The 27,416-nt window shown below is 44.4% G+C and overlaps 1 protein-coding gene across 1 annotated transcript in view; it reads right to left on the bottom strand.

Moving 5' to 3' along the window:
* Positions 1-1,187: 1,187 nt before the first annotated feature.
* The window catches only part of STPG1 (sperm-tail PG-rich repeat containing 1), a 49,428-nt gene continuing 23,199 nt past the window's right edge, over positions 1,188-27,416 (bottom strand). Inside the window, exons 5-8 of the mRNA XM_006883654.1 lie at positions 18,827-18,935; positions 15,003-15,168; positions 3,391-3,581; positions 1,188-1,264 (exon numbers count right to left, since the gene is read on the bottom strand). Of these exons, the coding sequence (XP_006883716.1) occupies positions 1,188-1,264; positions 3,391-3,581; positions 15,003-15,168; positions 18,827-18,935 (543 nt within the window). The remainder of the gene's footprint in view (positions 1,265-3,390; positions 3,582-15,002; positions 15,169-18,826; positions 18,936-27,416) is intronic.

Below are 27,416 nucleotides of genomic sequence, written 5' to 3'. Positions count from 1 at the left end.
TGAAAATCAAGAAATCAGTTTAATGGGATACGTTAGCCCACATTTCCCTTCTGTCTTTCTGACTGGCCTCTTCCCATCTGAAGAGCCAATCATGGGACAGTTTTGATACAAAAGCCCAAGATGGACTGGTCACAGCCAAAAGTTAGAGAGCTGACAGCAGGTGAGGGGCCTTGTGTGGATGGGAGAGAAAGACAGGGACAGAGAAGAGGACTGGAGGGATGGGGGTAACTGCACAAGAGACTTCCATTTCCACGAGTGAAGAATAATATCACTATTTGGGAAAGAGGGGCCTGGGGTTACTTCTACATGCTTGTAGCTCCTTGGATATTTCCTCTTCTTATTAAGGGTCAAAAGAAAAGCTCCTTTAAAGGATGAGTCAAGGTTGGTCAACAAGACTTTCCCTGACTTGACACTGGAGCAGGAGGTCAAGTAAGGGACAGAGTCCTAGGTCAAGGAGGGGCAAAGGTCAGGGAAAAGAAAGACCCTTTAGGTGCAGATGGAGCTCAGCCTCCTGAGACGCCTCAGAACTGCTCCCTCCAGGGCTCTGGCTCCAGCAGGGCCCTGTCCATGTCTGCCGTCATATGCAAAGCCTATAGTTGATGAGCTGCCCTTCCTGAACGTGAGTCATGGGTACAAATGACCACAGGGACTTGCTTAAACAATGTCCATGTTCTTCTGAAGGCTTAGCTGGGGAAAAGTGCCCAGGCAAACTTTGTGTCTCTGTCACAGGTGCTCTGGGCCTTCCCCACTCTTCTAGAACTCAAGAAAGAGTCTGGAAGCCAAGGACAGAAGAGTGAGGTAACACTTGGCCCCAGCTCTCCACTGTCCACTGTGCGGGTACACAGTGGGACCCAGAACCCTGGCCCAGACTCCTGTCTTCTAGTCTGAGAAGCTGCCAAAGCCGGCTTTATGGTGGATTTGCTTTCTCGTCCTTGGAGTTCATGCTCCATGATATGGAGGCTCCCGAAGCCAGCTTGACGTTTTGAGAAGGGCGGGATAAAGGCTCTCTCCACTCCTCACATCCACTCTGGAAATGCCTGAGTCAGCATGGATGGGGGTCCAATCTCTAGGAAGCAGTTGGAAACAAGGACAAAGGGTATACAAGGTCATTAGGTATCACAGGAGATATATATGCGTTATGCCCCTGTACAGCTGAGGGGTGCAGGCAGGAGACTCCTGTGGCATCATTACAGCACGGGGATCCATTTGTTGTCCTCGTTGTAGAGAAAGGACTGCTTCCCTGGGAATTCCGGCTTGTAAGTGGCTGAAAGGAGAAAGACAGCACTGTGAGAGAAATGGCCCCAGGGCCCCTGTTCCAGCCCCCATGTGTTCCATGAGGGAAGTCAAGGTCACAGAGTACTTCATTTGATGAGGCAGGACTTGACCTCTACTCCTGCCTTCTTTAAAACCGTATCAGAAAATTTGCAAAAATACTTAGGAAAGCAGTATATTTAAAACGTGAGGCATTAGCTTGGTGGGATTTTGTTTTGATTTCATCATTACAGAAATTTCTGGAAAAGTGAAAGCCACCACCATTGCAGACAGGGTTCTCTAGAAGATAGGCAGGCATGTCTAAGAAGGACTCTGAGTCAACCCTCTAAGGAGACAGGACTCCCCCCGGGTTGACACTGATTTCATTAACAGCTTCCTGTGAACAGCTTTTCTGGTAATGTGCCTGAGAAGCTGCTGCTGAGAGCACAGGGGCATCCAAGGATCTCTGTGTCCTCTGGAACCAAGAGGGCTGAGGCCTGCAGGTGTCTATGCCCAGGAGGTCTGTCATGGAAGCTCACCTGGGCCGAGGTGGTCAGAACAACAAGGTGTAGAATAAGGTGCAGGCCTGCACCTGTGTGTTAATCTCCTGACACCAGGAATGTCACAGAGAACCCATTATCCAGTGCCATCAAGTTGCTTATTATTCCAACAAATATAGGCCATCGCTGGATGGTATATGGGAAGAATTTCCAAAAAGTCCTAGTGTACTGGGCCTGACAAGGATGCCTACCATCTGCCAATTTCCCGGAGCTCTCCCTCATGTGGAATATTTGCACATTTACTGAACAAATCTGATACCACAAGATTAATCCTCTCTCGTCTTCGTGTTTGTTTATCACTGTATTTCCAAGGCTGAAGATCTGATACCACAAGATTAATCCTCTCTCGTCTTCATGTTTGATTATCACTGTATTTCCAAGGCTGAAGCTAGGAGAGTGAAGTTCTCCCCATGCGGTCTCCCTTTGCTTTGATATGTCAGAAGAGGATGGCTCCCTACCAGACTGAGGCCTCTAGGAGATAAATGCCAGGTCTAATGTCATCTCAGGGAACTCTGATGGCCTAGCGGCAAGAAACTGCAGTGCAATTCCAAAGGCAGGCAGTTTGAGGCCACCAGCTGCTCTGCAGAAGGATGGGCAATCTACTCTCTCGTAATTAACCCCCTCTGAAAACCCACAGGAGGGTCCAACTCTGTGATAGACACAACAAGCAACAATTTCATCTGTGTGTTCCCTGGTGGAAGCACCCTCAGTTCTTAGTGAAAGGTTGAATTTAGTGGTCACCACAGCTACTATCCTCCTGCCAGGTCACAGCTGTCATTCCCAAATGCCACCGGTTCTGGACACTGTCGGAAAGTCATAACTAGCTGTGGGACTCTCCAGAGGGCCAAGCACGGAGACTACCCATCAGAGCTAGTTAGTTCCTCCTGACGTGGGTAGATCTCAATGGTAACAAGATAGGTAGGTATGTCATTACTTCAGCTCATCTGTAAAAAGGGAGTTGAACCCAGTAGCTTAAAAGTGTCCCAGTGAATCTTCTTTGCTTTCTTTCACAACAAATGGAATTAACAGGAGTCAGCCTGGCTTCCTCCCCCACCTTGAACTCTCTGTGGATCTATGAGCTCCTTGCTTCCTAGAACTTCTCCATCTATAAGAACATGGATATATAAATTGTACAACTCAAAATGTTGAATTGGTAGCTGTTGGATTATATGTTTTTAACAACAGTTTTTTTTTTTAAAGAAGAAATAAAAAAAAAAACTTCTTGGGAATTTGACAAAAGCTTCAACTTTTTTTCCACCCCAGAAAATAGATGCATGTTCCAAATTCACGTATACTATCAAGACGCTTTGGCTAGACTCTCTGGAGCCCACCTTTGAGCCTCCTAGAGGTTCATGGTAATCAGCTCTGAATCTCTGGTTTCGGTCATCTAGAAAAGCCCTTTCAATTAAATAAAAAAACAACAGAACACATACTCTGAGAATGTGAGCTGATAACTTTTCTCTAAACCCTGTAACCTGTTTGGCAAACAGCCTATAAATCTTTGACATTTGATGGCCCAGGAATGACAAACAATTCCAGAAGATTTGGTTTTTACAATCATTTAAAGCAGTCCTCTGACCTGGGCCGGGTAGTTCTGGCTCAGACGGGGCCATCGTCCATCGACCGGTGTTGGACATAAATGAGGCACTCGAGATGAAATGCTTGGGGGGCCCTTCATAATCCACGATGTCATACTGACCAGGGCCTGGGAAAGACGGCTTTGACGGCACAGGCAAAGGCTGGGCAGAGATGTTCAGCATGGGGTGTTTCCTTCAGAAGAGACAGAATGTGAAGATATCACTAAAACAGTCCACTGGCAAAACAACAGTTTTGGGGCATAGCCAAGATATGGGCAGCACCAAGTCAGGTCTAGACACAGCCCCAGGGGACCCTGGACAGAACCCTGGCTGCTCTGCTAGTGAGCTGAGGTCTCTCGAGTTCCTGTCTCAGTTCTCCCATCTGTACAATGGTGGCCATAATAATACCTACCTCATCGGCTTGTTTTCAGGATTAAATGAGATGCTGCACCTAAACAGAGTCTGGCATATAGTGAGAGCTCAGTCACATTCCTAGGAGACATTGCTGTTGAGTTTATCACAAATGTCAGAAAGCATCCAGCTCACATGTCTGCTATGGCAACCCTGTGGTCCTGGCTACGGCTCTGTATCCAGAATGCCGACGTCTCCTCTGGGCTCAGTGGGAAGAGGCACTGGTGATCCTCTTGTGAGGTCTGCCAGTGGCCAGGGCAAGGGGGGAGGAAGCCCACATTCTAGGATTTGTCATCTCAAAACTAGCAGATCTCTAAAGACTATTCCAGGAATCCTCCTAAATATCTTCCTGAAAAGAAGGAACAGCAGAAGAGAAAGATATTGGCAATCCAGATAACCCTGCATGAGACTAACCACCTTATAGTCTGTTTTCTGGTCTACCTCATCCTTCTTCAGAAAAGGGGAGTCTGTCTTTTATTTCTAATATTGAGAGAACGCGTAAGTGAATGAATGATTAGGAAACCTGGCCTCGAGATCTAGCTTGGTCAGTAATGCACACTGGGCCTCATTTCCCCCACATGTAAAATGAAAAGGTTGGACAAGATGACCCTCAACTTTGCCTCAAATGATTCCTCAGGGTTAGCCCAGAGGATTCTGGGATTGTCATGGGAGTAATGTTACTCTACCATAGTCATCTCAGACTGTGCAAAAGAAGAGAGGCCTACTTATACCTCATATCTGGAATTTCCTCTAAGGCCTGTCATGAGAAGGAAGGGAAGGTCTTCAGAGCACTGAATGGCCAACAGAGCCTCAACCTACCTAGAAGCCAACCACCCAAGCAGAGGAAGTGGCGAGGATTCCCGCTCACTAGGACTCTGTTGCCTGTTTGCCGAGACCTCCAAAGGCAGAGGTATTCTTAAACTCAGGAGCTCTAGAAAGGTCCTAGAGAAATCTCACCCAACCTCCTTGTTTTGCCAAGAAAGTTGGTGCTCAGAGAAAAATGCCTATTCCTCCAGTTATACTGCAAGTCATGGTACCACTTTCACTAAAACTCAGGTCTCCGGGTGCCAACCAGTGTAGGGAAGGCATCATGGCAGAGGGGAGAAAGTTATGGAGTTTCACAGACCTGGGCCTGAATTCTAACCATGCCACTTACTGGCTTATGACCTCAGACAAGTTCCCTAACCTCTTTGGACTTTGCCTGTGGCAAGAATCAATAGTACCTGCTCTTTGTAAGGGGATTATGATAGAGAAAAATAGGGAAAGCACCTAGGACAGTGCTGGTATATAGTAGATGCTCAATAAAAATTGTCATTAGTATTAATATCCCTGTAACACCACCACATATGACTTGGTCACAGAGAAGTAAGCAAGCCTTAGAAATAGGAGTTTGGGGGGCCACTAATAGTAGTATCCCCCTGAGGAAGCTGTCTTGAGTCACTGTAAATTACCTTGATATAACTATCCATGATGCCTGATGGACAAACTGACTTGGGTGCATTTAAGAAAAAAGGTTTGAACAGGAACAGTGTTGGGGAGGAGAAAGTAGCATCCTTTCTTCATCAGCCTGTCTACTCTGTATTTCAAAGCTGACTTCTCCTTGTTCTGGTTTGTGGCTCCTGCTTCAAAGCACCCCAGAAATCTGCTGAGTGTGTGGCTGAAATTGTTGAGGTGAGTTTGAGTCCCAGAAACGAAAACTAGAATGAGCCAACCATTGGCTGAAGTCAGTTTGGGCCCAAGGCCAAGCTTTCCACCCTGCTCTTTGAGAAGACCAGGAGGTGGCTCCTCCCATGAAACTGGAATAAGCCAAGTCAACATCTCACCAATGCTCTTGAGGAGAATGGATTAGACTCTCGCCCTCCTCTCCATCAGCAGAGCTTGGCACCCTCAGCCCACGTCTCTAGATTTTTGGTGAGCCCCAAGGATGTGTGACTTCATGTCAGGCATTTGGCAAGTCCAGACTTTTTTCTGCTTTGAATGTCCCCAAAGACTTGAGAATCTCTTGCTGGAGAAGATCAAGTACAGAACTAGTGACAGCCTGCTATAGTTATCAGAGTCAAAAGCAAAGGCTCAGCAGTCAGACTTACATTTTCATCTCCACTTCCTCATTCAATAGCTTACGTCTCTTAACCTCCCTATGCCTCAGTCTCTTCACCGGTAAAAGGGTGAGTAACAATACTGCAGCCCAGAGTTCTTATGAAGATTAAATATAAAGCACTGCTATCCCTTTTAGGAGCTGTATGCTAGAATAAAGGTGAATATTTTGTGTTTTGAAGGTATGTGAATTCTAACAGGTGAATCTAGAAATCTATCCTGGAAAGGGGGCATTTGCCAGGAAGGATGAGGAATTCTTATGCAGAAAAGGAGAGAAAGGATAGTGCCAGCAGAGGGAACAATCAAGGCAAAAGCCTCATCTCCCTTGCTCCCCTGCTCCCATCCTACATTCCAGGACCAGCCATCACAGCACTGCTCAACAACTCCATGTCTTAGTCCATGTGGTTTCTGATGCCACAAATACCTACTTTCCCTGCCAACTCTATTCATTCTTCACCTTCAGGGGAACTTCTCAAGCCCCCCTCCTGCTCCTCCCCCTCTGCCTTTGGCATTCCCCTCCTCCGACTCTTTAGAATCCAGTCCACCTGGACCCACTAGCACTGTGGTAAGTCAGCGCTTCATCCATGAACTAAAAGGAGCAATGCCTCCGGCAAATGACCTCTGTAAAGGTGCAGAGCTCAGGGCAAGTGGCTCTGGCAGGTCTTTTTTTCCCCCCTCTGCATGTTACACAACATCCTGGAGAGGGTTAAACCAGGCTGCTCCTTGGAGGCTAGGATTTTGGGTCTTCGTTTGACATACTTTGGACATGTTGTAAGGAGGGACAAGTCCTTGGAGAGGGACATCATGCTTGGGAGGGTGGAGGGACGGCGCAGAAGGGGAAGACCTTCTGTGAGGTGGGCTGATTCAGTGACTGGGGTAATCAGGATGGGTGTATCGGAGACAGTGTGATTGGCACAGGACAGCAGAGTTTAGGGCTGTTGTACATAGAGTCACTATGAGTCGCAAGCAACTCGACGGCACGTAACAACAACAACATGTTACAGAACAGATTTCCTGAGTCTTGTGCCTGCCCAGCTCTTCCAGGGAGGAGACAGGATTTTCCTCCTCTTTGACTGTTGTGTTCTGGGATCATAGGAAAGAGCTTGGGGTACACTTGCTGAACTGCAGCGGAAAAGTGTCTGATGACAGACAGTTAAGAGAACTTCGACATTCTGACCCCCATCTGACAGTCTGTCATCTCCCAGACCAGGAGTCACCATGGCAGGTGAGGCCAGGCGAATCACAAAGGTCAGGCGGGATCAAGCCCAGGGCAGCCCACTGAGCATTGTGACTGGCTTTTATGAGCCTCATTGCTCGGTTATAAAAGCCACCTGGCCCTGCCTGGTGGAAAGCACACATCTCTCAAAGGCTCTGCATTGGCCACAATGGGGATTAAGTTGTGTTTGCAGCTTCCAATGTGAGCTTGTTTGCAAATCATCGAGAATAATGAAGGTCTCAGAGGACTCAGCAGGCACCCAGGAAGGCATCCGAGACCCTCAGGACACTCCCAGGCACAGGTCCACTCTGCCTCAGGGATTCCCAGGGTCGGGAGGGAGAAAGGGGCAATTTTTTTCTTCTTTCTCTCTCATCATTAAAGGGCAGCCGATTGCCTCTGGGGTGGAATGCAGTATCTGTTTAACAGGGTAGAGGGTGACAGATTACAGGCGCTGGGGAAGAAGCATCCCATATCTAATTGAAAATCCCAGGGGAACCTTAGGTGGGCCCAAGGTAATTACTTAAATTGGAGCAGGGCCAACAGGGAGGGTTTCTTCAACGCTGGCTCTGGTGAGATGGCATGTCTGTGCAAAGCCAATGGCTCAAAATCTCCAGGAAGTTAGAAGGCCCAGGGTTAGAGAGATGTCACTGGGTGGTTCGCCTCCTGGTTGGCAAGTGGTGAGTTGGGAGGCTTCCCCTAAGAGGAACTGTTTTGATCTCCGAAAACCCTCTCCTGACTCACCTGAATCCACTGAGTCATCACTGTGACGGATACTAAATGCCTCAAGAAGTGAAACCGTGGCGGACACTTCACTTCTCTTCTAAAGACACTTTGGAAGATGAGAAATCCTCTTAGCTTTTGAGTCAGCAAGGAGGTCACAGTACAGAAACACCCACGACACGCTCTTGGACCAAACGTGTGGATTTGCAAACACACCCCAGTCCCTGGCAGGACACTTGTCCCACAAGGACCACTGCAGAAACATCAGGAGGGAACAGATGAGTCGCTCACACATTTTGTTAAAAATGCTACCAGATCCTGTTTGTTTGAACCAAAGCCCAAGCCCATCACCATAGAGTTGATTGCTGGGCTGTCACTCCTAAAAGCAGAGCTGCCCCATAGGGTTTTCGTGGCTGTAATCTCTGTGGATGAAGTTCACCGGGCCTTGTTCCAAAGCACTAGTGGGGGATTTTAAACCACCAAACTTTAGATTAGTGGATGAGTAAAACCTGTTTTCACCACCCAGGGACCCTTTAACATTTAGTGAGAACTTAGCACGCCAGACCTGGGAATGATGTGGACTACACCTGGGAATGATGTGGATATTCTTAGTTTACCCTTGCAAACCATGTTGGGAAGATAGATTTGAGTTCCCAGAGGTTAAGTGGCCCCTCTCCCAAACAGAAGGTGTGTGACTAGCCTGTGCTACGCCCACCAGGCCACCCTGCCTCTGACGTCTCCCTTGGCAGCACAGCCAGCCCATCCCTGACCCTGTTGTGACCTCCTGAGTACTTCTGTCATATACCTGAACCTCCCAACCCTCTGTGCTTTGATATTTTTGGTGAGTAGCTTTGGTGGTGACCTGGTAGGTAAGGTATTGTGCTCTGAACCCAAAGGCAAGTGGTTCAAATTCACCAGTTGCTCCATGGAAGATAGTCTCTGCGTGTAAGATCTAAAGCCTCTGAAAACCCACTGGAGGGTCAGCTGCAAATCGGTTTCAACTCACCAGTAATGATTTTTTAATATGAGCATGAGCATACCAACTCCAAAGAGATTGAATACCTCCCTGTTTCCTGCTGGTTCCCAAAGAAAGCCAGAATATTAACTTGAGGCTGTAAACCTACTCAAAGATGGAAACCAAGAAATTCTAGTTAAGGACAGTGAATGCAGGGTTCACGTAATGTTCAAGTAATCCACTTCCTAAACAACATGTCTCTGGAAACTCTATGAACTTTGATAAATGATGATGGTTCTAGAAAGGCTTCAGGCCTTTTGTTCATAGGGTCGCTATGAGTCCCTGTGTTAATCCATCCCATCCATCCCATCCAGGGTCTTCCTTTCCTGTGCTGTCCTTCTACTTTCCAAGCCTGGTGTCCTTCTCCTGACCACATGCTCAACGTATGTAAGACAGAGCTTCAAAATCCTAGCATCCAAGGAGCAGCTTAGTTTCACCTTTGCCTGGACAGACCTGTTTTTTTCTTTCAGCAGTCCATGGTGTGTTTAATATTCTTCTCTAGGACCACACTCAAAAGCATTGACTCTTCTGTCATTTTTAGGTATTGCCCAGTTCTCTGATGCACAGCAAGTAATGGCAAAGACCATGACTTAGATTAGGTGCACCTTAGTCTCTAAACTGACATCATTGCTCTTCAGCATTTTGGATCCCTGACAGAAGACTTTCTGTAATTAATTTTAATGTAATTATTTCCTGGCTGCTGGTACTAAGAGTGTTAATTGTGGAACTAAGCAAGCTGAAGCTGTTAACAATCTCAAATATTTCTTCCTCTAACATGATGCTACCAATTGGCCCAGTAGTGATAATCTCTGTTTTCTTGATGTTGAGCTTCAATCTATTGAAGGTTGCAGTCTTTGACCTTCTCAAATGCCTCAGGTCCTCAGTTTTAGCAAACAAGGTTGTATCATCTGCATAATGCAGGTTATTGATAAATCTTCCTCTAATCCTGATGCCACATTCCTCCTCATAAAGTCCAGCTTCCTGGATGATCTGTTGCAAGCATAGATGAAAGGATATGGAGATAGAATGCATCCCTGGTGCACACCTTTTCTGATTTTAACAATACAGTGTTTTCTTGCTCTGTTCTGAAAATTGCCTCCTGGTCAAAGTGTTCTGAGATTCCTAATCCCAAACCATAGAGAAAGTTATTACTACTGCCCTGCCACAGAGCCTGAGTTCTATCTACTTTCCAAGCTGAACCAAGTTTGCAGACACAGAATTGAAAAGTTCCTCTGCTGCAGACCTTCTCAGAGTCTTTAATAATGTCAGCATGCACTGTAATGTTCCCAGAGGCAGGGTGTTAGTGTACAGTACTCTTCAAACTTATTAGGCAAGGAGTCTTCATTCACAAAATTTCACACAGGACCAGTGACCCCCATACATGCAGTCCCATTGCACTGTCCCAGCTGGGAAGGCTGCCCTTGGGGACTGGTGGGGTTATGCAACACGAGACTCACTCAATCCAGCATTTTCTTTCACACCACTCTGCCTTGTTCTGAGACTTTGTCAGATGAGCTTGGTTGGAGATATATACTGTTCTCTTCACCTGAGCACTAAGGCCTGCAGCACAGAGCCAAAAACCTACAAATTCTATTGAATGCTAGATGCAAATGTCATAAAATGAGAACAATTTCAAACCAATCGTCCAAGCTTGACCAGAAGCCACATGACACTTCTCCAGACAAAACAGCTTACAATCATGAATCTTCTCCTTTCCTCTCCTATTTCACCATTTTCCTTGAAGAAGTTTTCAAGTTCAGGTTGTGATCTTGAAGGACTATGTCCATTTAGTACTAATAGCACTTATAATAATGATAATAGCTATTTTCAAGTGCTTTCCCATTTAATCCTCCCTGTGAGATTAGATTCTATCTACACTTAATAACATGGAAACTGAGGCTCAGAGAGAAGTCATCCAACCTGTAAAGGACAGAACTGGGTTTTTAACTTCAAAAGCCATTTTCTTATGCACTCCCTACTGGACTGGAGGCAGGAAGTCCCTGACATCTGGAGCGATTCTGTCCCTCGTGGCGTTCCTGCCCCAGCTTCTAGCTCTGCAGCCTACAGAGCCCAAGTGCTGAAGGACAGATAAGCTGCCTAGTGGATACCATCCAGTTTTTTAAACTGTTCTCCAGATCCTAAACTTGACAACGTCCCTAACTGCTGTTTCCTTGACCTAGGCTAACGGTCATACTATGTCCAATACTGCTGGCCTTCCACTGTGTCTGTGACCTCTCTGGGGATGCCCAGGTACCTTTTTTGCTCCATCCCAGCCTCCCAATAACCAGCCTTGCCTGGAGACTACACGAAGTGAGGGCTCAGATGGGGACAGAGCTGACCCTGCAGTCCCTGGCGTATTCAATATTATTCACTTATACCATCGTTCAAAGGGATCCATGTTTGTTTTATCCTCCTTATTCACTGTCCAGCTCTCATGCATAAGAGGTGGCTGAAAAAGACTATGGCTTGAGTAAGCTGCCCTTAGTCCTCAAAGTGGCATCTTGGGTGGTGTTTTTTTGGTTTTTTTAATAAATCTTTTAAACAGGTCATTTGCTGCAGATTTGTCCAATGCAATGTACTATTCGCCTCCTGACTTCTGCTTCCATTCACATTGATTGTGGACTCAAATAAAATTAAATCCTTGACATCATTGATTCCCCTCCCCCTTCACCTTGATGCTGTTTATTGATACAAATGTGGGATTTCTGTTTTTATTATTAGGAAGTCTAACTCATACTAAAGGCTATAGTCTTTGATCTTCGTGAGGAAGGGCTTCAAGTCCTCTCAGGTTTCTGCAAGCTAGGTTGTGTTATCTGCAAATCAAGGTTGTTAATGAGTCTTCCTCCAATCCTGTTGTTATTGTTAGGTGCCAATCTCATTGTCTCTGACACACATTATTCTCCATATAATTCATCTTCTTGAATTATTTGCTCAGTGTGTAGATTAAATAACTGTGGTAAAATGATGCAACCCAGACATATATCGTTCCTGATTTAAACCATGTAACATTCCCTTCTTTTCTATTCAAACAACTGTCTCTTGGCCTATATAAAGGTTCTGCAAGAGTGCAAGAGTTCTGCAGTCTCATTCTTTGCAACACTATCCATAATTATTAGGATCCATATAGCTGAATGCCTTTGCATTGTCAGTAAACAAGTAAACACTTTTCAGATAGTCTTTGCTTTCACCCAAGAGTTATCTGACATCACCAATGGTATTTCTTGTTTCACAACCTCTTTTGAATTTTGCTTGAATTTTTGGCAGTTCACCAATGTACTGCCGCAACCTTTTCCCCCCCATTATTATTAGAAAACTTTTACTTGCCTATGAGATGGATTGACACAGTAACTTGGGCAATTGGGGTTAGTGTGTCAGGGTAGGGTTCAGAACTGCTGTACATATGGTTGCTATGAGTTGCACATTTGATGGAACATTAACAACAACAACATAATACTGCTTGACAATGGGATGGGCTCAAATGTGTCTGGGTTGATAAGGATGGCATAGGATAGAGTTCAGATCTGTTGTTCATAGGGTCACTATGAGTTATACTTGATTTAATGGCACTTAATAACAACATCGATACTGTTCAACTCAAAGGCACCTAACAATGACAACATGCCACTGTTCTATAGTTGGCACGTTCTGTTGGATCATTTTTTCTTTGGAATAGGCACAAACCCAGATCTCTTCGTATTGTTTGGCCAAGTAGCAAAAATCTTGGTGCAAATAAGTAAGTGATTCTGACATTTCATCCATTTGTTGAAACGTCTCAGTTCATATTCTGTAAACTCCTGGAATCTTATTTTTCACCAACAACTTCAGTGAAGCTCAGACTTCTTCCTTCAGTGCCACTGAAGGAAGTGCCCGATCAGACACTGTCTCCTAAAATGACTGGACTGTGCATTCCTGCCATCATCTTCTGAGACCTCCTATATTAATATTTTGCCCATGGGAAGGATCTTTCACCATTACAACTCAAGGCTTGATTTTTCTTTTTCTCTTCAGTTTTGTCAGCTTTTGAAATGCCTGGCATGCTCTTCTCTTTTGGTTTTCTAACTTCAGTCCTTGCACATTTCATCACAACACTGTTTCTTCTGGAGCTGCCCTTCCAAATCTTCTGTTCACCTCTCTTCTGCTCACTGCCATTGCTCCATATCAAGAGTGTCTCCTGACAGCCATTTTGGTCTTTTCTTTATTTCTTGCCTTTTTAAAAAGTTTTGCTTTCTTCATGGATAATGTCCTCACTGTCATACTACAACTTGTCTAGTCTTTTGTCATTAGTATTCAGTGTGTTAAAGATATTCTTGAGATGATCACTAAATTCAGGTTGTTCTTAACTATAGTTAATTTTATGTGCTCTAGAAGGCTCCCTAATTAACCAATTGTGGAACTAATAAGAACTGTGGGCTTTTTATCCTCTCAGATAAAAGTAACATAAATGCGCAGGATTTAAAAAATGGTAACACAATTTTCTGTCTCCATTTTTTCAATGTGTGCTATCAAGTTGCCATTTGCATCTACTACATGCCATGGTATTTTCTGAGTGTTGCTTAGAGGCAAGGATGGTGAAACTTCACCTCATACCCTTTGGTCATGTTATCAAGAGGTACCAGTCCTTGGAAAAAGACATCACGCTTGGAAAAGTAGTGTCAGCAAAAAAAGAGCTGGACTGACAACAATGACTACCACGATGGGCTTGAGCATGACAGAAGCTGTGAAGATGACAATGGATGGGGCTAAGTTCTGATCTGTTGTTCAAAGGGTCACTATAAGTTGTAGCTGACTGGATGGCACCTAACAAGGACAGCAGGCCAGGTGTATATTTTTAATCCTGAAAGCAACCCTGCAAGGTGTGAATTAGCTATGTTAGCTGAGGATATGTAAATGGAGGCTAGCACACTACCCCAGGCCACACAGCATGAAAGCAGCAGAGCTGAAGTTCAAATCCAACACTACCCCAGGCCACAGAGCAGAGCCGAAGTTCAAATCCAGCAAGTCTGTACACTCCACAGTCCAGGCTTTTCAAACCTCTATCAGCACAAACCTTAGGAGAGCTTTGTTGATCCTGTGTGTTCTGTTACTACATTGGCAGTTTCAGATAATGAAAACAGAATAATGTCACCACCAGGATACTATGGTAACCTGGGGAACATGGAAAGATCCAGGCAGTCCTGAGTCTAATTCCCAATATCATATCAAGTTAGCTGTTGGGGACTTGGGTAACCCTTTCTGAGCTCGCTGAAAGCCAGCTCACTCTTCTATAAATTGAGACTACTACTTTCTACAACAATGAGTTATGACAATGAAATAAAGAGTTCCAAGACCTGTTACACAGTGGTTGCTCAATAAATATCAGCATTCAGTACTTCTTCCCAAATCAGTTCTCTTTACCTCTACTAAGACAGTTTAGCATTTCAAAGTTTTTCATCTTACACTCTTACAAACCTTAGGTTATCAATATGAGAAATTTTAAAAATAACATAGCAAGATTACAAAACCATAGTGGATGTATAGTACTAGGAGTACACCGCGTAGTGATGCTACAGATGTGCAGCTCGCTTCAGCTAGCAGCGTGGCCAGGGGCGCATGGTCACCCACACTGTCTCTGGTGGTGCTTCTCACAGATCAGAACATGGGCATGGATCACTGGTCACATCCACTTGTACTGCCAAGAGGGGGCCCTCGGAGCTAAAGGCAGCTACAGAAAGCAGGAAGAGTGAAAGAGTCCATGGACAGGTCTTCTTTGATCTTTTCCGGGGATTAAGAGAACTGAACACGAGAGGTGTACCATGAGAGAAGGGCAGCTGGAACACATGCACAGTCATCTACGTGGTCTACACTCTTCCTCTGTCACAGACTTTTTTTATGTCTTACTGAAATACTTGGAAACAAGACCAGGTTTTGTGTTTTCTAATTAAGTCACTGAATTTGTTGTGAAAGGTTACTATCATTGTCTAAGGGGACTAAGGTATAAAACTTGATCTCTGACAGGTCTTGTTTTGAGCATTTGTGTGGACCATGTGTCCACTGGGGCCCCGGAGAGTGGCGTGAGGCTGTGTCTGCCAAGCCGTGGTCCCCTCCCTTCCCTGCTTTGTGCTGGTTCCCCCTCCTCAGCACCGCTTTTCAGAATAAAGTTGAGAATTGTCAGGACTCACGGGATAAGAGACTTTCTCTGAACTTTAGACTGGTCATTCGGGTTGTAAGAACCAGGTCCTGGGCCTGTTGAGAGCATTTTTACTCCACGGTCAGTTTTCGATTTAAAACAAGACACTAATACCGTTGGTGACTGCTTCACAAGAGATTCGTTGATATTATAATGTCCTAAAGCAGGAAGAAATTTTAAAACAGAATAAGGAACATTTTTCCCCCCAAGTAAATAAAAAGCCATGTCCAGAGAGCTCTGGTGGTGACGTCTGGAGAGTTATGCTGTTAACCCAAAGGCTGTGGCTCTCAGGCTGTTCAAATCCACCAGTGGCTCCATGAGAGAAAGATAGCTAATCTCCTCCCATGTGATTTACAGCCTCCAAAAACCTGCTGCAGGGTCAGCTAGGAGTAGCTTTCAACTTGATGGCAATGAGTTTGAAATGCGTGTGATGACATGAAAGAATGGCTCAGTATCCCATCGAGTTTGAAATGAGTGTGATGACATGAAAGAATGGTTTGATGGGATACTGATGTATGTTGTAAACTTTCACTCAAATCACAACAAAAAAGTTTTGTTGATTCTTTTTTTTTCTAAATTTTATTATTATTTTTTGTTTGTGTACCGTCTAATCAGATCTGACTGCTACAGGAAGAGATTGTCCCTCCTTCTTCTCCAACATAGCATCTGGTGGATTTGAACTGCGTACCTCTGGGATTGCAGTGCGGCTTCTTGCCACTAGGCCACCAGAGCTCCCAACAAAAAAGTTTTTAAAAAAATAAATGGCAGTACCTCACACTTATAAGTGCGCTTAACAAATCTGAGGCCATATCGCTCCAGGATATTTAGATGGAAGAGTTGCTTGAACGAACCCCAAACAATCCCATCTGGACAGTACAGGCTAAAGGAAGAATATGGTAGTTGCCCCACCACCCCCAAGCTTGATCGACCAGACCAGACAATGGATCCTCATAAGGGTCTGAGCTTGGAAAAAAGGTGCTAAAACCTAACTTAATTAACATGTCAAATTCGGAGAAATACCATCTTAGTCCCCCCCAGGACCCCTATAAAAAGGAAACCCCCCAAACTGCCTGTCTGCATGCCATGCTGCTGGGTCACTTGACGTCCCTCTCAGACCGTTCAATAACGGCCTATTCATTTCTTGGGATCAAGTCCTTTCTTTATTTCTCTCCCTCGGGCTCTCACCCTCTTTTTTTAATATCTAACACAGGCCATATGTACCACACCTGGCTCACCTCAGCCCAGCGTGGCAGGGAGGAGCTCCTGCATCAGACAGGGGAGGAGACTGAGACTTGGAGATGCCAAAGGCCTAACCAAGAGACTCACATTTATCCAGAGACTCAGACAAATCTCTCCAGCACATAATGGTTTACAAAATGTAAAATTCCAACTTCCTCTTTTCTGTTAAGGTTAAAGCAACACTTCACCTACAAAATCTGAAGAATACTGAAAAGCAAGACAAGTGTTTCAAAACCTTATGTAGCCTCACAGCCCAGACAGAGCTAAGACCTGGGTTGCCATGGGTCGGCTCTTCCGCCTCTGCGTCAGTGGACAGCAGCTGGATTCTGTTTCACACTCAATTTCCCAACAGACATGTTAGCATGGACATCGCCCATGTTCTAGTCATCTTCTTTGGGAGGAAAATAGAGAGAGGAGACATTTGTGAAGTGGCTAGACTTGTGCATGGCATATCCAGACCTCAAGAAATTCAACTTGCTAAGGTATAAAGGCGAGCATTTTATTCTGAATTGTAGCTAAATGGATAGCCCTCAGAGACCCTGAGAAAAAGGCCAAGGGGAGAGGCGGGATCAGGGATGCCAGGGGTGGTGGCTTCACAGGAGACTTCCCAGGGAGGGCAAAGTGGAAAGTGCAGTGTCATCCTCTCTGTGGGTGGAAGGGATTGGCCACACGTTCAAAGGGAGTTGTTTGTCCTGGGAGGGATCTCTGAAGAGCACCAAGCTTGGAGTCCAGTGGACCAAGAATCATCTCCAACTGGAGGACCCTGCACTAGTTTGAACCTTCACTTGCTTTCAGTGTATCACTTTTCTCATCTGTAAAATGGAGACAAGTAATCCTAACAGCTCACACTTTCTGAGCACGTAATTACATGCCAGGGGTGTGTTCCACAGGATTTTGAAAACAGTCGCTGAGATCAGTTGGGGGTTCCACAGATGCTGGGGCCCACCTCTCTCCTCTTCCTTTGTGTTACAAGGAGCCTCCAGGAGCGAGTGGGCGCATGCGGCTGGCCACGAGGGTGCTCACACTCCAGTGCTCAGTGGTGGGGACTCAGGCCAAACCCAGGGATGCCTGTCTTTGTCTCCTGTCTAAACAAACAAGGTGGGGTTTTGCTGCATGGGGATGATTGATGCAAGGCAGAGGAGCTTCAAGTGGGGCTCAGCCTCCTAATTAGGGTTGGTTTTGTTATTCAGCTTCACATTGATCTTCTCTGCTTTAATCTGGATTTGCTGAAATCTGACTTGTGCTGCAATTTAATCCAAACACACCCCCAAGAGGCAAGGTTCCTGGAGCAGCCCTCCTGCTGTTTCTCATCAAGGCTCAGGGGCCATGTGTCTGGGAGGAAGGCATCTGTGGACCCTGGAAGGATTCCTAAAACAAGTGGGATCCCCTAGGTGGTGCAAACGGTTAAGTGCTTGATTACTAACCAGAAAACTGGTGGTTTGACCCTGAAAGGTCACAGCCTTGGCAGCCTGATAGAGAACAGTTCTACTCTGCCAGCCAACAGGGGGTACAGAGGAAGTGCGAGGGGGATGTCAACACAAGTTGGAATCAACTTGGCAGCAACTACTTTAAGTGTTCTGTTTTGTTAATATAATGAGTGCTCCTGGATTGTCAGCTGCTGCAGATCCAGATATCTCTGGAAACTTTTCACCTGGACTGGCAGGAAGGAATAGGAAGTCTGAGAGAAGGTCCCAGTGGTGGGGGAAGTGCTGGCAGGCAAGCTCTTGTGTCTCCCCAAGTCTTGGAGATTACAAAAGACCCAGTGGAGTGATGAGGAAACGGCCAGACTGCTTGGGGGGGGTGGGGGGAGGTTAGGCCTGCTGTTTGGCTATGTGACTCTCTGGGCAGGTCATTTCAACTCTCTGAGTCTCGGTTTCCTTGTGTGAGAAGCAGGGTTAAGAAGAGCCTGAGCCCGTGGGGACTGTTGCGGGAGGACTGCACGAAAGCACCTAGCTCAGTTGTTGCGTGCCATCGAATTGGAACCAAACCATAGCTGACCCTCCAGCAGGTTTTCAGAAGCAGTTAATTGCCCAGGAAGAGATTGCCTGTCCTCCTCCCACGGTGGATTCAAGCTGCATACCTTCAGGATTGCAGCTCAGCTTCTTGCCTCTAGGCCACCAGAGTTCCCTATCAAGCTCAGTAAGCGGAGCTACTACCATCCCATATGACTAGATGATGAAGTCACCCCAGGCACAGGGCAAGAAGAATATTCCACCAGAGCCTTGAGCCTTGCACGATCTGGATGTACTGTTGTTCCCCCTACCCCTCAGTGACCTGTGCCAGCCCTGGGGTCTGTGAGTTTACACAAGTCACAACTGAGAAGCCACTTTCTGACCTGGCTGTCCAAAGAAGATGTGCCAGGCTGGGAAAGAGGAGGCCGACAAGTCCATTTAGGAGATGGTCTCCAGAGCCCTGCCAGCACCTATCTTTCCTGGAAGGGGGAGCTGATCTGATCTTCTCACTGCTCCCCAAATCCTACCGCCTTCAGAATAGACTCCCTACGTAAGACAGTGTGTCCCAACAACCAAACCAGTGCACGGACTCTTAGGCCCAAGTCAGACCAAGACAGCTGCTTACCTGGTGCAGGACCTGTTTCAGTAACAGTGAAAGCCCCTCTCCGAGTCTTTGACAGAAATCCAGCTCGGGCGCAGACATTATTTCTCTGCTTACAGCAAGAGATAGAGGCCTGGGGAGAGACAGGACCCACATCATGCTCAATGCTTTCCTTTTTTTGGTCATCATTCCTTGACAAATGAGGAAGGAGTAGACACAAATTTTAATTTGTTCTCGGAAAACAAAGTGACATGATCTGAAAAGGTCACACTGGCTGCACTTCCTGGTCCAGCATGGTACAGCGATGGTGGGAGGGCAGAAGAGAAGCCTGAAGCCCTAGCTTCTAGGCTTGCTTCTGCTACACACAGGCTGTGTGATCCTGTTGAACCTCTTTAAATCTGTGTTTTCTCATCCTTAAAACAGATAATTCTACTCTACCTGCCAAAGAAGATCACTGGGGGTAGGGGGCAAGTTAACATGTAATTTTTATGTAAGTGTGTCGGGGGAAATGTGTAATGCTACACATGAAAATTACCTTTAGTGCTTTTTTTCCTTTTCTTGTTATTCTTTCTAGGGCTTTACCATGGAACAGCTGTCAATGACTTCATTACTTGGATCCTAAATCAGTACACTTGGTACTAGTAGTAAGATAATAAGGAGGCATACTGAACTGGAAAAGTCAGTAATTAAGAACTTGTCCAAATTATTGAGGAGTAATGATGTCAGTCTGGGGACTAAGGTGCACCTGATCCAGGCCATAGTCTTTTCAATCACTTGCTATGCATCTGAGAACTTGACAATGAACAAGGATGACAGAAGAAAAATTGATGTCTTTGAATTGCAGTATTAGATAAGAGTACTGAATACCCCATGGGATGCCAAAAGAACAAACAGATATGTCTTGGAGAAAGTGAAGCCTTATTGCTCTTTGGAAGCAAGGATGAGGAAGCTTTGTCTCACACACTTCCGGCATGTTGCTAAGAGAGGTTGTGCTTTGGAGAGAGACATCATGCTGGGAAGGAGGAGGGACAGCAAAGGAGAGGAAGACACTCAACCTGGTGGATTTCCACAGTGACTGCAGCAGTGGGTTCAAGTGTGTCAGAGATTGCGAGGATGGCAAAGAATAGGTCAGGGTTAAGATCTGTTGTTTACAGGATCGCTATGAGTCATACTTGACTAGACAGCACATAACAACAACAACTAGCCAAAAAGATTATCAGGTCAAACACATCCAGAGGTGCCTCAGAAGTCAGATCTGGTAAAGTGCTTTCTTAAAGGACACTCCTATGGAGGAGTTCTACTATATAGAACAAGGGGTCACTACAAGTCAGAGTCAGTTTGAAGTTAACTATAGCAAAGAATACCAGAAGAATGTCTATCTGTGCTTCATTGACTATGCAAAGGCTTTTGACTGTGTGGATCACAACAAGCTGTGGCTGACTCTAAGAAGAATGGGAATCACAGAACATTTGTGCTAGTGCGAAACTTATACTTGGACCAAGAGGCAGTAGTCAGAACAGAGCAAGGAGACACTACATGGTTCAAAATCAAGAAGGGGGTTCGTCAGGGATGTATTCTGTCTCCATACCTTTTCAATCTGTATGCAGAACAGATCATCCGAGACGCTGGGCTATACGAAGAGGAATGTGGCATCAGGATTGGTGGAAGAATCATCAACAACCTGCGTTATGCAGATGACACAACCCTGCTTGCTGAAACTGAGGAGGACCTGAGGCACTTGATGCAGAAGATCAAGGACTACAGCCTCCTATATGGACTGAAGCTAAATGTCAAGAAAACAAAGACTCTAACCACTGGGCCAATTGGCAGCATCAACATGGATGGTGAAGAGATTGAGGTAGTTAACAGTTTTAGCATTGGGAAAGTCGGCTGTGAGGGACCTCTCAAGAGTACTGAACAGCAACGATGTCAGGCTGGAGACTAAGGTGCGTCTGACCCGGGGTATAGTCTTCACAATGATGTGCTACGCATCAGAGAGTTGGAGAGTGAATAGGGTTGATAGAAAGAGGATTGATGCCTTTGAGCTGTGGTGCTGGAGAAGAGTGTTGAATATACCATGGACTGCTAGGAGAACAATCAGGTTTGTCCTGGAGAGGGTGAGGCCAAAGTGTTCCCTAGAGTCAAGGATTCTGAAGCTTCATCTGACATATTTTGGGCATGTTGCAAGGAGGGACTGGTTCTTGGAGAGGGACATCATGTTTGGCAGAGTGGAGGGGAGGCGAAGGAGAAGAAGACCTTTGGTGAAATGGATCGATTCTGTGACTGGAGCGGTGGGAATAAGTGTGTTTGAGATGGCTAGGTTGGCACAGGATAGAACAGCATTTAGAGTTCTTGTACACAAGGTCGCTATGAGTCGCAAGCCACTCGATGGCACATAACAGCAACATACTGTCCAGGACATTTCGTCCTACTAACTCCTACCCTCATCCCTAAGGTACACTCCTCACTGTTCAAACAGTCCTAGAAACACAGGATTTGGGGCATACAAGAGAAATGTATCATTTAAGATTATGATCGAGTCTGAAAGCACACCCTGTCTCAACTTTTCTAGACTGACCAGAAGTCAGGAATTTTGGCAAACCCACGCAAGATACATTTGAGAATGTCTGCTGTGTTCTGAAATCTAAAAATAATAGCAAAACTAACCCTGAGATTCTTCTTATACACGAATCACAAATATTTCAGATGCCAATTTGCAGGCTATCCCTATATTCAGTAGGTAAAAGATGCAATAAAAATTATACCTGTAATCGCTGGGAATATTTACTGAATGACTAAAACTATTTGCTGGGGTCAGGATGGTTTGATTTTCTGTGCTAACTCCTTTGTACAAGGAAAAAAAAAGGTTTCTCAAGAAATGCAGATGGAATTTTGATTTTGTGTTTACAAAGGTGGAGGAATTTTGCTTTTCCCAGGGTCTTAATGGTGAGACTTCATGCAGAGAGGACAAACAAAAAGATCAGATGGAGCAGGCTAATTACTGGACCCAGTAGAGGAGCCAGGGTGCCCAGAGGAGATAATAACATGGTACCAAGGAAAAGGATTCAGGTAGAGAGGTGGGGTGAGCTGAGGAAAATAAAGACCCAACAGACCTCAGTGCACGGTGTGGCTAACAGGATTATCCCATTTCTACTCTTCACCAGTTGGCTCAACCATTGTTCTCCTGGTTTGAAAAAAGTCTGCTGTAGACAAAACATTACTTCAGCTTTATTCCTTGTCCAGACAGAAAAGCAACTAAAAGGAGGAGCATTTTTGTATGCACTGACTGAGTGGAGGTCACTGCAAGAGTTTCCTCATCAGGCTAGGAAATATTCAGTTCTGCTGGTAGGCTGGGGGAAAAAAAGAGAGAGAACAGATTCGTCGTTTGGGTTTTTTAAAAAAAATATTACCCTGGGAGGAAGTCTATGACATAGTTTAGTAGAAAATGCACATTATCATCTAAAACATGGTGAGTTGGAGAAGAGCACTGAACATCCCATGGGTGGCCAAGAGAACAAACAGATATGTCTTGAAGAAGGTGCAGCCAGAGTGCTCTTTGGAGGCAAATATGATGAGGCTTCACTTCACATACTTTGGACATGCTGCTAGGAGGGGCTATTCCTTGGAGAAGGGTGGAGGGTTGGTGAAGGAGAGGAAGACCCTCAACCAGGTGGATTGACATGGTGACTGAAGCAATGGACTCGTGTGTCAGGAAGTGTGAGGATGGCAGAGGATAGAACAGGGTTCAGTTCTTTTGCTCATAGGGTCGCTATGAATTATGCTCAACTCAATGGCACTTAACAACAACAACAACAATCATACACACCCATGTTTATTGTGGCTTTGTTCATAATAGCAAGGAGTTGGAAACAACCTAAGTGCCCATCAACAAACGAATGGATAGAGAAGCTATGGTATATTCACACAATGGAATACTATGCTGCATTGAAAAACAAGGAACTCATGCAATATTATTCAAAATGGGTGACCCTGGAGGACATTATGCTGAGTGAAGTATCTCAGTCACAAAAGGACAAATATTGCATGGTGCCACTGTTAAACAGGACTGAACTTGGGGTTAGGGGGGGGGGAGACTGAGAAAGATGGGTTTAATAATGTATACTGCATTGAAACATATGAGAGAGAAAACTGTTTAAAAGGGTACATGTTTAGGTATTTTTGTCATGACAGGAGTCCAGAGTGAAGGCTGCAATAGTGGATTGGACCTGGGGGAGGGATTGTAAAACAATGGAAGAATTTTTATTTTACTTTTCCAAGAGGGTAGTGTACTGAGTGGGGGGAGAGTTGGGAGGGGAGAAAAGTGCAACAACGAATGAATGGAAATCCAAAGTCTCTGTAAATTTTCATTGAAATTAATAGTAAATTTTTAAAAACGGGAAAAAAAACCCAACCCAAAAACAACCACCACCACCATCCCAGAGAGAGGAAATTGCACCTGGTTTTGGATAGTAGTTTGTTTGGGAGAATAGCGTGTAGAAGGACACCTACTTTCTGGTTCACACAATTCTATATTGTGAAGAACACATATGATTTAGCACAGTAAATTAAGTGTTGAGCTGCTAACGGAAAGGTCAACAGTTCAAATCCATCAGCCACACCAAGGAAGGAAAATGCATCAGTCTTCCACCATTAAGATTTGCAGCCCTGACCATCTGATGGACATTCGCGAGGAGTTAGAATCAACTCAAAGACAGTGAGATTGATTTTGATTTTATGTAAGAACGTCAGCAAAAAAAGAAGACCTTCAATGAGATGGATTGAGCACTAATGGGTTCAGACAGCAGCAAGTGTGATCATGGTTCGGGAACAGGCAGTGATTAGTCCTGTTGAATAGGGTCATTCAGCACTGAAACCATCTTGACAGGGCATGGCAACTAATAACAGTATATATGATTTCTGGTGTTACATTAAAGCAACAATGAACCAAAAACAAGCACCTAAAAACGGCCTATGAGCAGAAGGACAAAGTTTGACTCTGGTAACAATTTATTGTATGCTTGCTACACACCATGCTGGGCAGTGAATAGGTAAAGCTGGGAGGGGCACACTGTGGGGTTAATGGTGGCAAACACATGAAACATTAACTATGGCACCAGCTAGGGAGGGGGCAGCTTTTAAAAAAGTATATCATCAGATCACATCAGTTCCCACTTCCCACCTCAATTCAAGGAGCTCTTAGTTCAGGGAACAAAAGTCAAACTCTCTTGCCAGGTCATTAGGGAACTACATGAACTGGCCCCTGCCTACTAACCTCACCTCACCCCTCCTTCTCTCTGCTAGCTCACATGGTGTAGTCAGTTGGCTCTCTTGTAATTCCTCATGAGCTCTGTTACCCCAGGGCCTTTGCAGCTACTGTTTGCTCTGCTAGCCCTCAACTTTTGCACCATCAATCTTTAAGGCTCAAACTTGGAGCCTTCTCTAATCACCCCCTCTAAAGGAGTACTGTCCTTCCTCTGAAGTTCTCTCTCTCAAGCTTCTATGTGTCTCCCTCTCAGCTAACAGAATTTTTTTTTGTTACTGTGTTTGTCTGTTTGTAGGATCTTATCTGAATTTTCCATTGGAATCTCCACTCAGAAGGACATCATTATGCCACCTGTCACAGAGTAGCCAGAGAACTTGAAGAGCTGGAACACTCTTTAAGTGACTCCTATCACACCCCAATATGCCTCAGCCTTCCACCTTTGTTCATTGATGGCACTTGTGCAAATGATGCCTTCAAGCTGAGTAACAGTGAGCAAACCTTCTGAGTCTTAATGCCTCCTCTGAAATTAAGAATAAAATAATCCACTTCATCATATGTGAAGATTGCATAAGATGATGGATAAATAACTCATAGACAAGTACACTGCCCATGAAAAAATGCTTTATCATCATCATCATTATTACCTTCAGACTTCTGGTTGCCCCAGGATAGAGTACCTGGAGCTGTCAAGTACTAGCTGGTTCAAGTAAAAATTTGCTCCAAGTATAAACTCTGAGTTTTGAAAATCTAGTATTAAGGAAATAATGTAAAAATACAAAATTCATTTTAATATTGATTGTTGTTCTTATGTGCTGCTGAGTTGAGTAGGACTCACAGCAACCTTATGAAGATCTGAACCCTACACCACCCTGTGCCAACCTCACAATCTCTGATACATTTGAGCCCATTGCTGCAGTCACTATGTCAATCCACCTGCTTGAGGCTCTTCCTTTCCTTTGCCCTCCCCCCGCCGTTTCCAAGCATGATGTCCTTGTTCAAGGATTAGCCTTTCCTAATGACATGCCCAAAGAATGAAAGAGGAAGCTTTGCCTTTCTTACCTCCAAGCAGTTCTCCGCATCTTCTCCAAAACATATTTGTTTTGCAATCCATGGGATATTCACTGCTCTTCTCCAACACTACAACTCAAAGGGAACAATTCTTCTTCTGTCATCTTTATTCATTGCCCAGCTTTCAGAAGCACAGTAAGTGATTGAAAAGATCGTGGCCTGAATCAGGTGCATCTTAGTCCTCAAACTAACACAATTCCTTTTCAATAGTTTGGAGAGATTCCTGACTGCAGACATTCCCAGTGCAATATGTCTCCTGATCCCCTGACTGCTGGTACCACATGCATTGATTGTGGATCCAAATAAGATGAAGTCATTGACAGTTTCAAACTTTTTTCCATATTGTGATGTGGCGTATCTGTCCAGTGGTGAGAAGTTTTGTTTTCTTGACGTCAAGATGTAACTTAATATTGAAAAAATATTTGGTAGTGACACGTTAGAGAAGGGACTTATATCTAGAATTTATAAAATATTCAGGCACCACAACAAGATAAAGGTAAATAACCCAGTTGAAAAATGGGCACAGGATATGAACAGAAACTTCACCAAAGATGACATTCAGATGGCAAACAAACACATGAAGAAAACTTCAAAATCCCTAGCTCTAAGGGAGATGCAAATCAAAACAACTATGAGATACCATCTCACCCCAGTAAGAATAGCAAAATTTAAAAGAACAGCAAACATCAAATGCTGGCAAGGGTGTGGAGAAACTGGAACCCTTATTGGTGGGAGTGAAAAATGGTACAACCACTATAGAAGGCTGTATGGTGCTTTCTCAAAAGGCTGGAAATCGAAATACCATTTGATCCAGCAATTCTACTACTGGGAATATAAAGAAACCATAACTGCCCAAACAGATACATGCACACCTATGTTTATTTCAGCTTTGTTCACAATAGCAAAGAGTTGGAAAAAACCCAAGTGCTAATCAACAAATGAATTGATAGAGAAACTCTAGTATATTCACACAATGGAATACTATACTGCATTGAAAAACAAGGAACTCATGAACTATTATACAAAATGGGTGACCCTGGAGAATATTATGCTGAGTGAAATATCTCAGTCTCAAAAAGACAAATACAGCATAATGTCACTGTTATAAAAGAAGACTGCATAGGGGCTGGGGGGAGACTTAGAAAGAAGGGATAAATAATGTATACTGCATTGAAACAGAAGAGGGAAAGAGCTGTTTAAAAGGGATATGATTAGATATTATTGTTATGACAGGAGTCCAGAACAAAGGTAGTATAGTGAAGTGGACTTGGGGGGAGGGATTGAATAACAATGAAAGAATTTTGTTTCTTTTACATTTCGAAGAGAAAAGGGAATTGGGGAAGAGGGGTTGGCAGGGAGAAAAGTGCAATGATGAATAAATGGAAATCCAAAGTCTCTGTAAACTTTCATTAAAATCAAATTTTAAAAAAGATATAACCCATTTTGAAGACTACAGTGTTTGACCTTCTGCAGCAAGTGTTTCAAGTCCTCCTCACTTTCAGCAAGCAAGATTGTGTCATCTGCATACCAAAGGTTATTAATGAGTCTTCTTCCAATCCTGAAGCGCATTCTTCATCATAGAGTCCAACTTCTCAAATCATTTGCTCAGCATACAGATTGAATAGCTATAGTGAAAGGATACAACCCTGACACATACCTTTCTCACTTTTAAACCATATGGTGTTCTCTTGCTGTGCTTGCAAAACAGCTTCTTCACGTAGATATAGGTTTCACATGACTCAATTAAGCATCTGGGATTCCCATTCTTCTCATTATTAGCCATAATTTGTTATGATCCACACAGTCAACTGTCTTTGCATAGTCAATAAAGCAAAAATAGACATTCTTTTGGTGTTCTATGCTTCCAATCAAGATCCATCTGACATGAGTAATTATATCCCTGCTTCCATGTCTCTTCTAAATCCAGCTTGAATTTCTGACAGTTCTCTATGGATTGTTCTAGCATTTTAAAATGATCTTCAGCAGTATTTTGCTTGTATGTGATATTAATGATGTTACTTGCTAATTTACACATTCTGTTGGATTATCTTGGGAACAAATATGGATCTCTTCCAGTTGGTTAGCCAGGCAGCTGTCTTCCAAGTTTTCTGGCATATTCTGGTAAGCATGTCCAGGGTTGCATCTAATATTGATTAGACATTTAGATAATAATATTTTTTATATTGGGTCAACAAATACATTGTTAAAATTTCTTTTACTTGATCCTTTTTACTATTTAAATATGACTATGAAGACAACCTATACTTGGACCAAGAGGCAGTC

Source organism: Elephantulus edwardii, unplaced genomic scaffold (genome assembly GCF_000299155.1).
Source record: "Elephantulus edwardii isolate Elephantulus edwardi_28Jun2011 unplaced genomic scaffold, EleEdw1.0 scaffold00028, whole genome shotgun sequence".
Taxonomy (NCBI): domain Eukaryota; kingdom Metazoa; phylum Chordata; class Mammalia; order Macroscelidea; family Macroscelididae; genus Elephantulus; species Elephantulus edwardii.
This window is presented reverse-complemented; position numbering and strand designations above follow the sequence as displayed.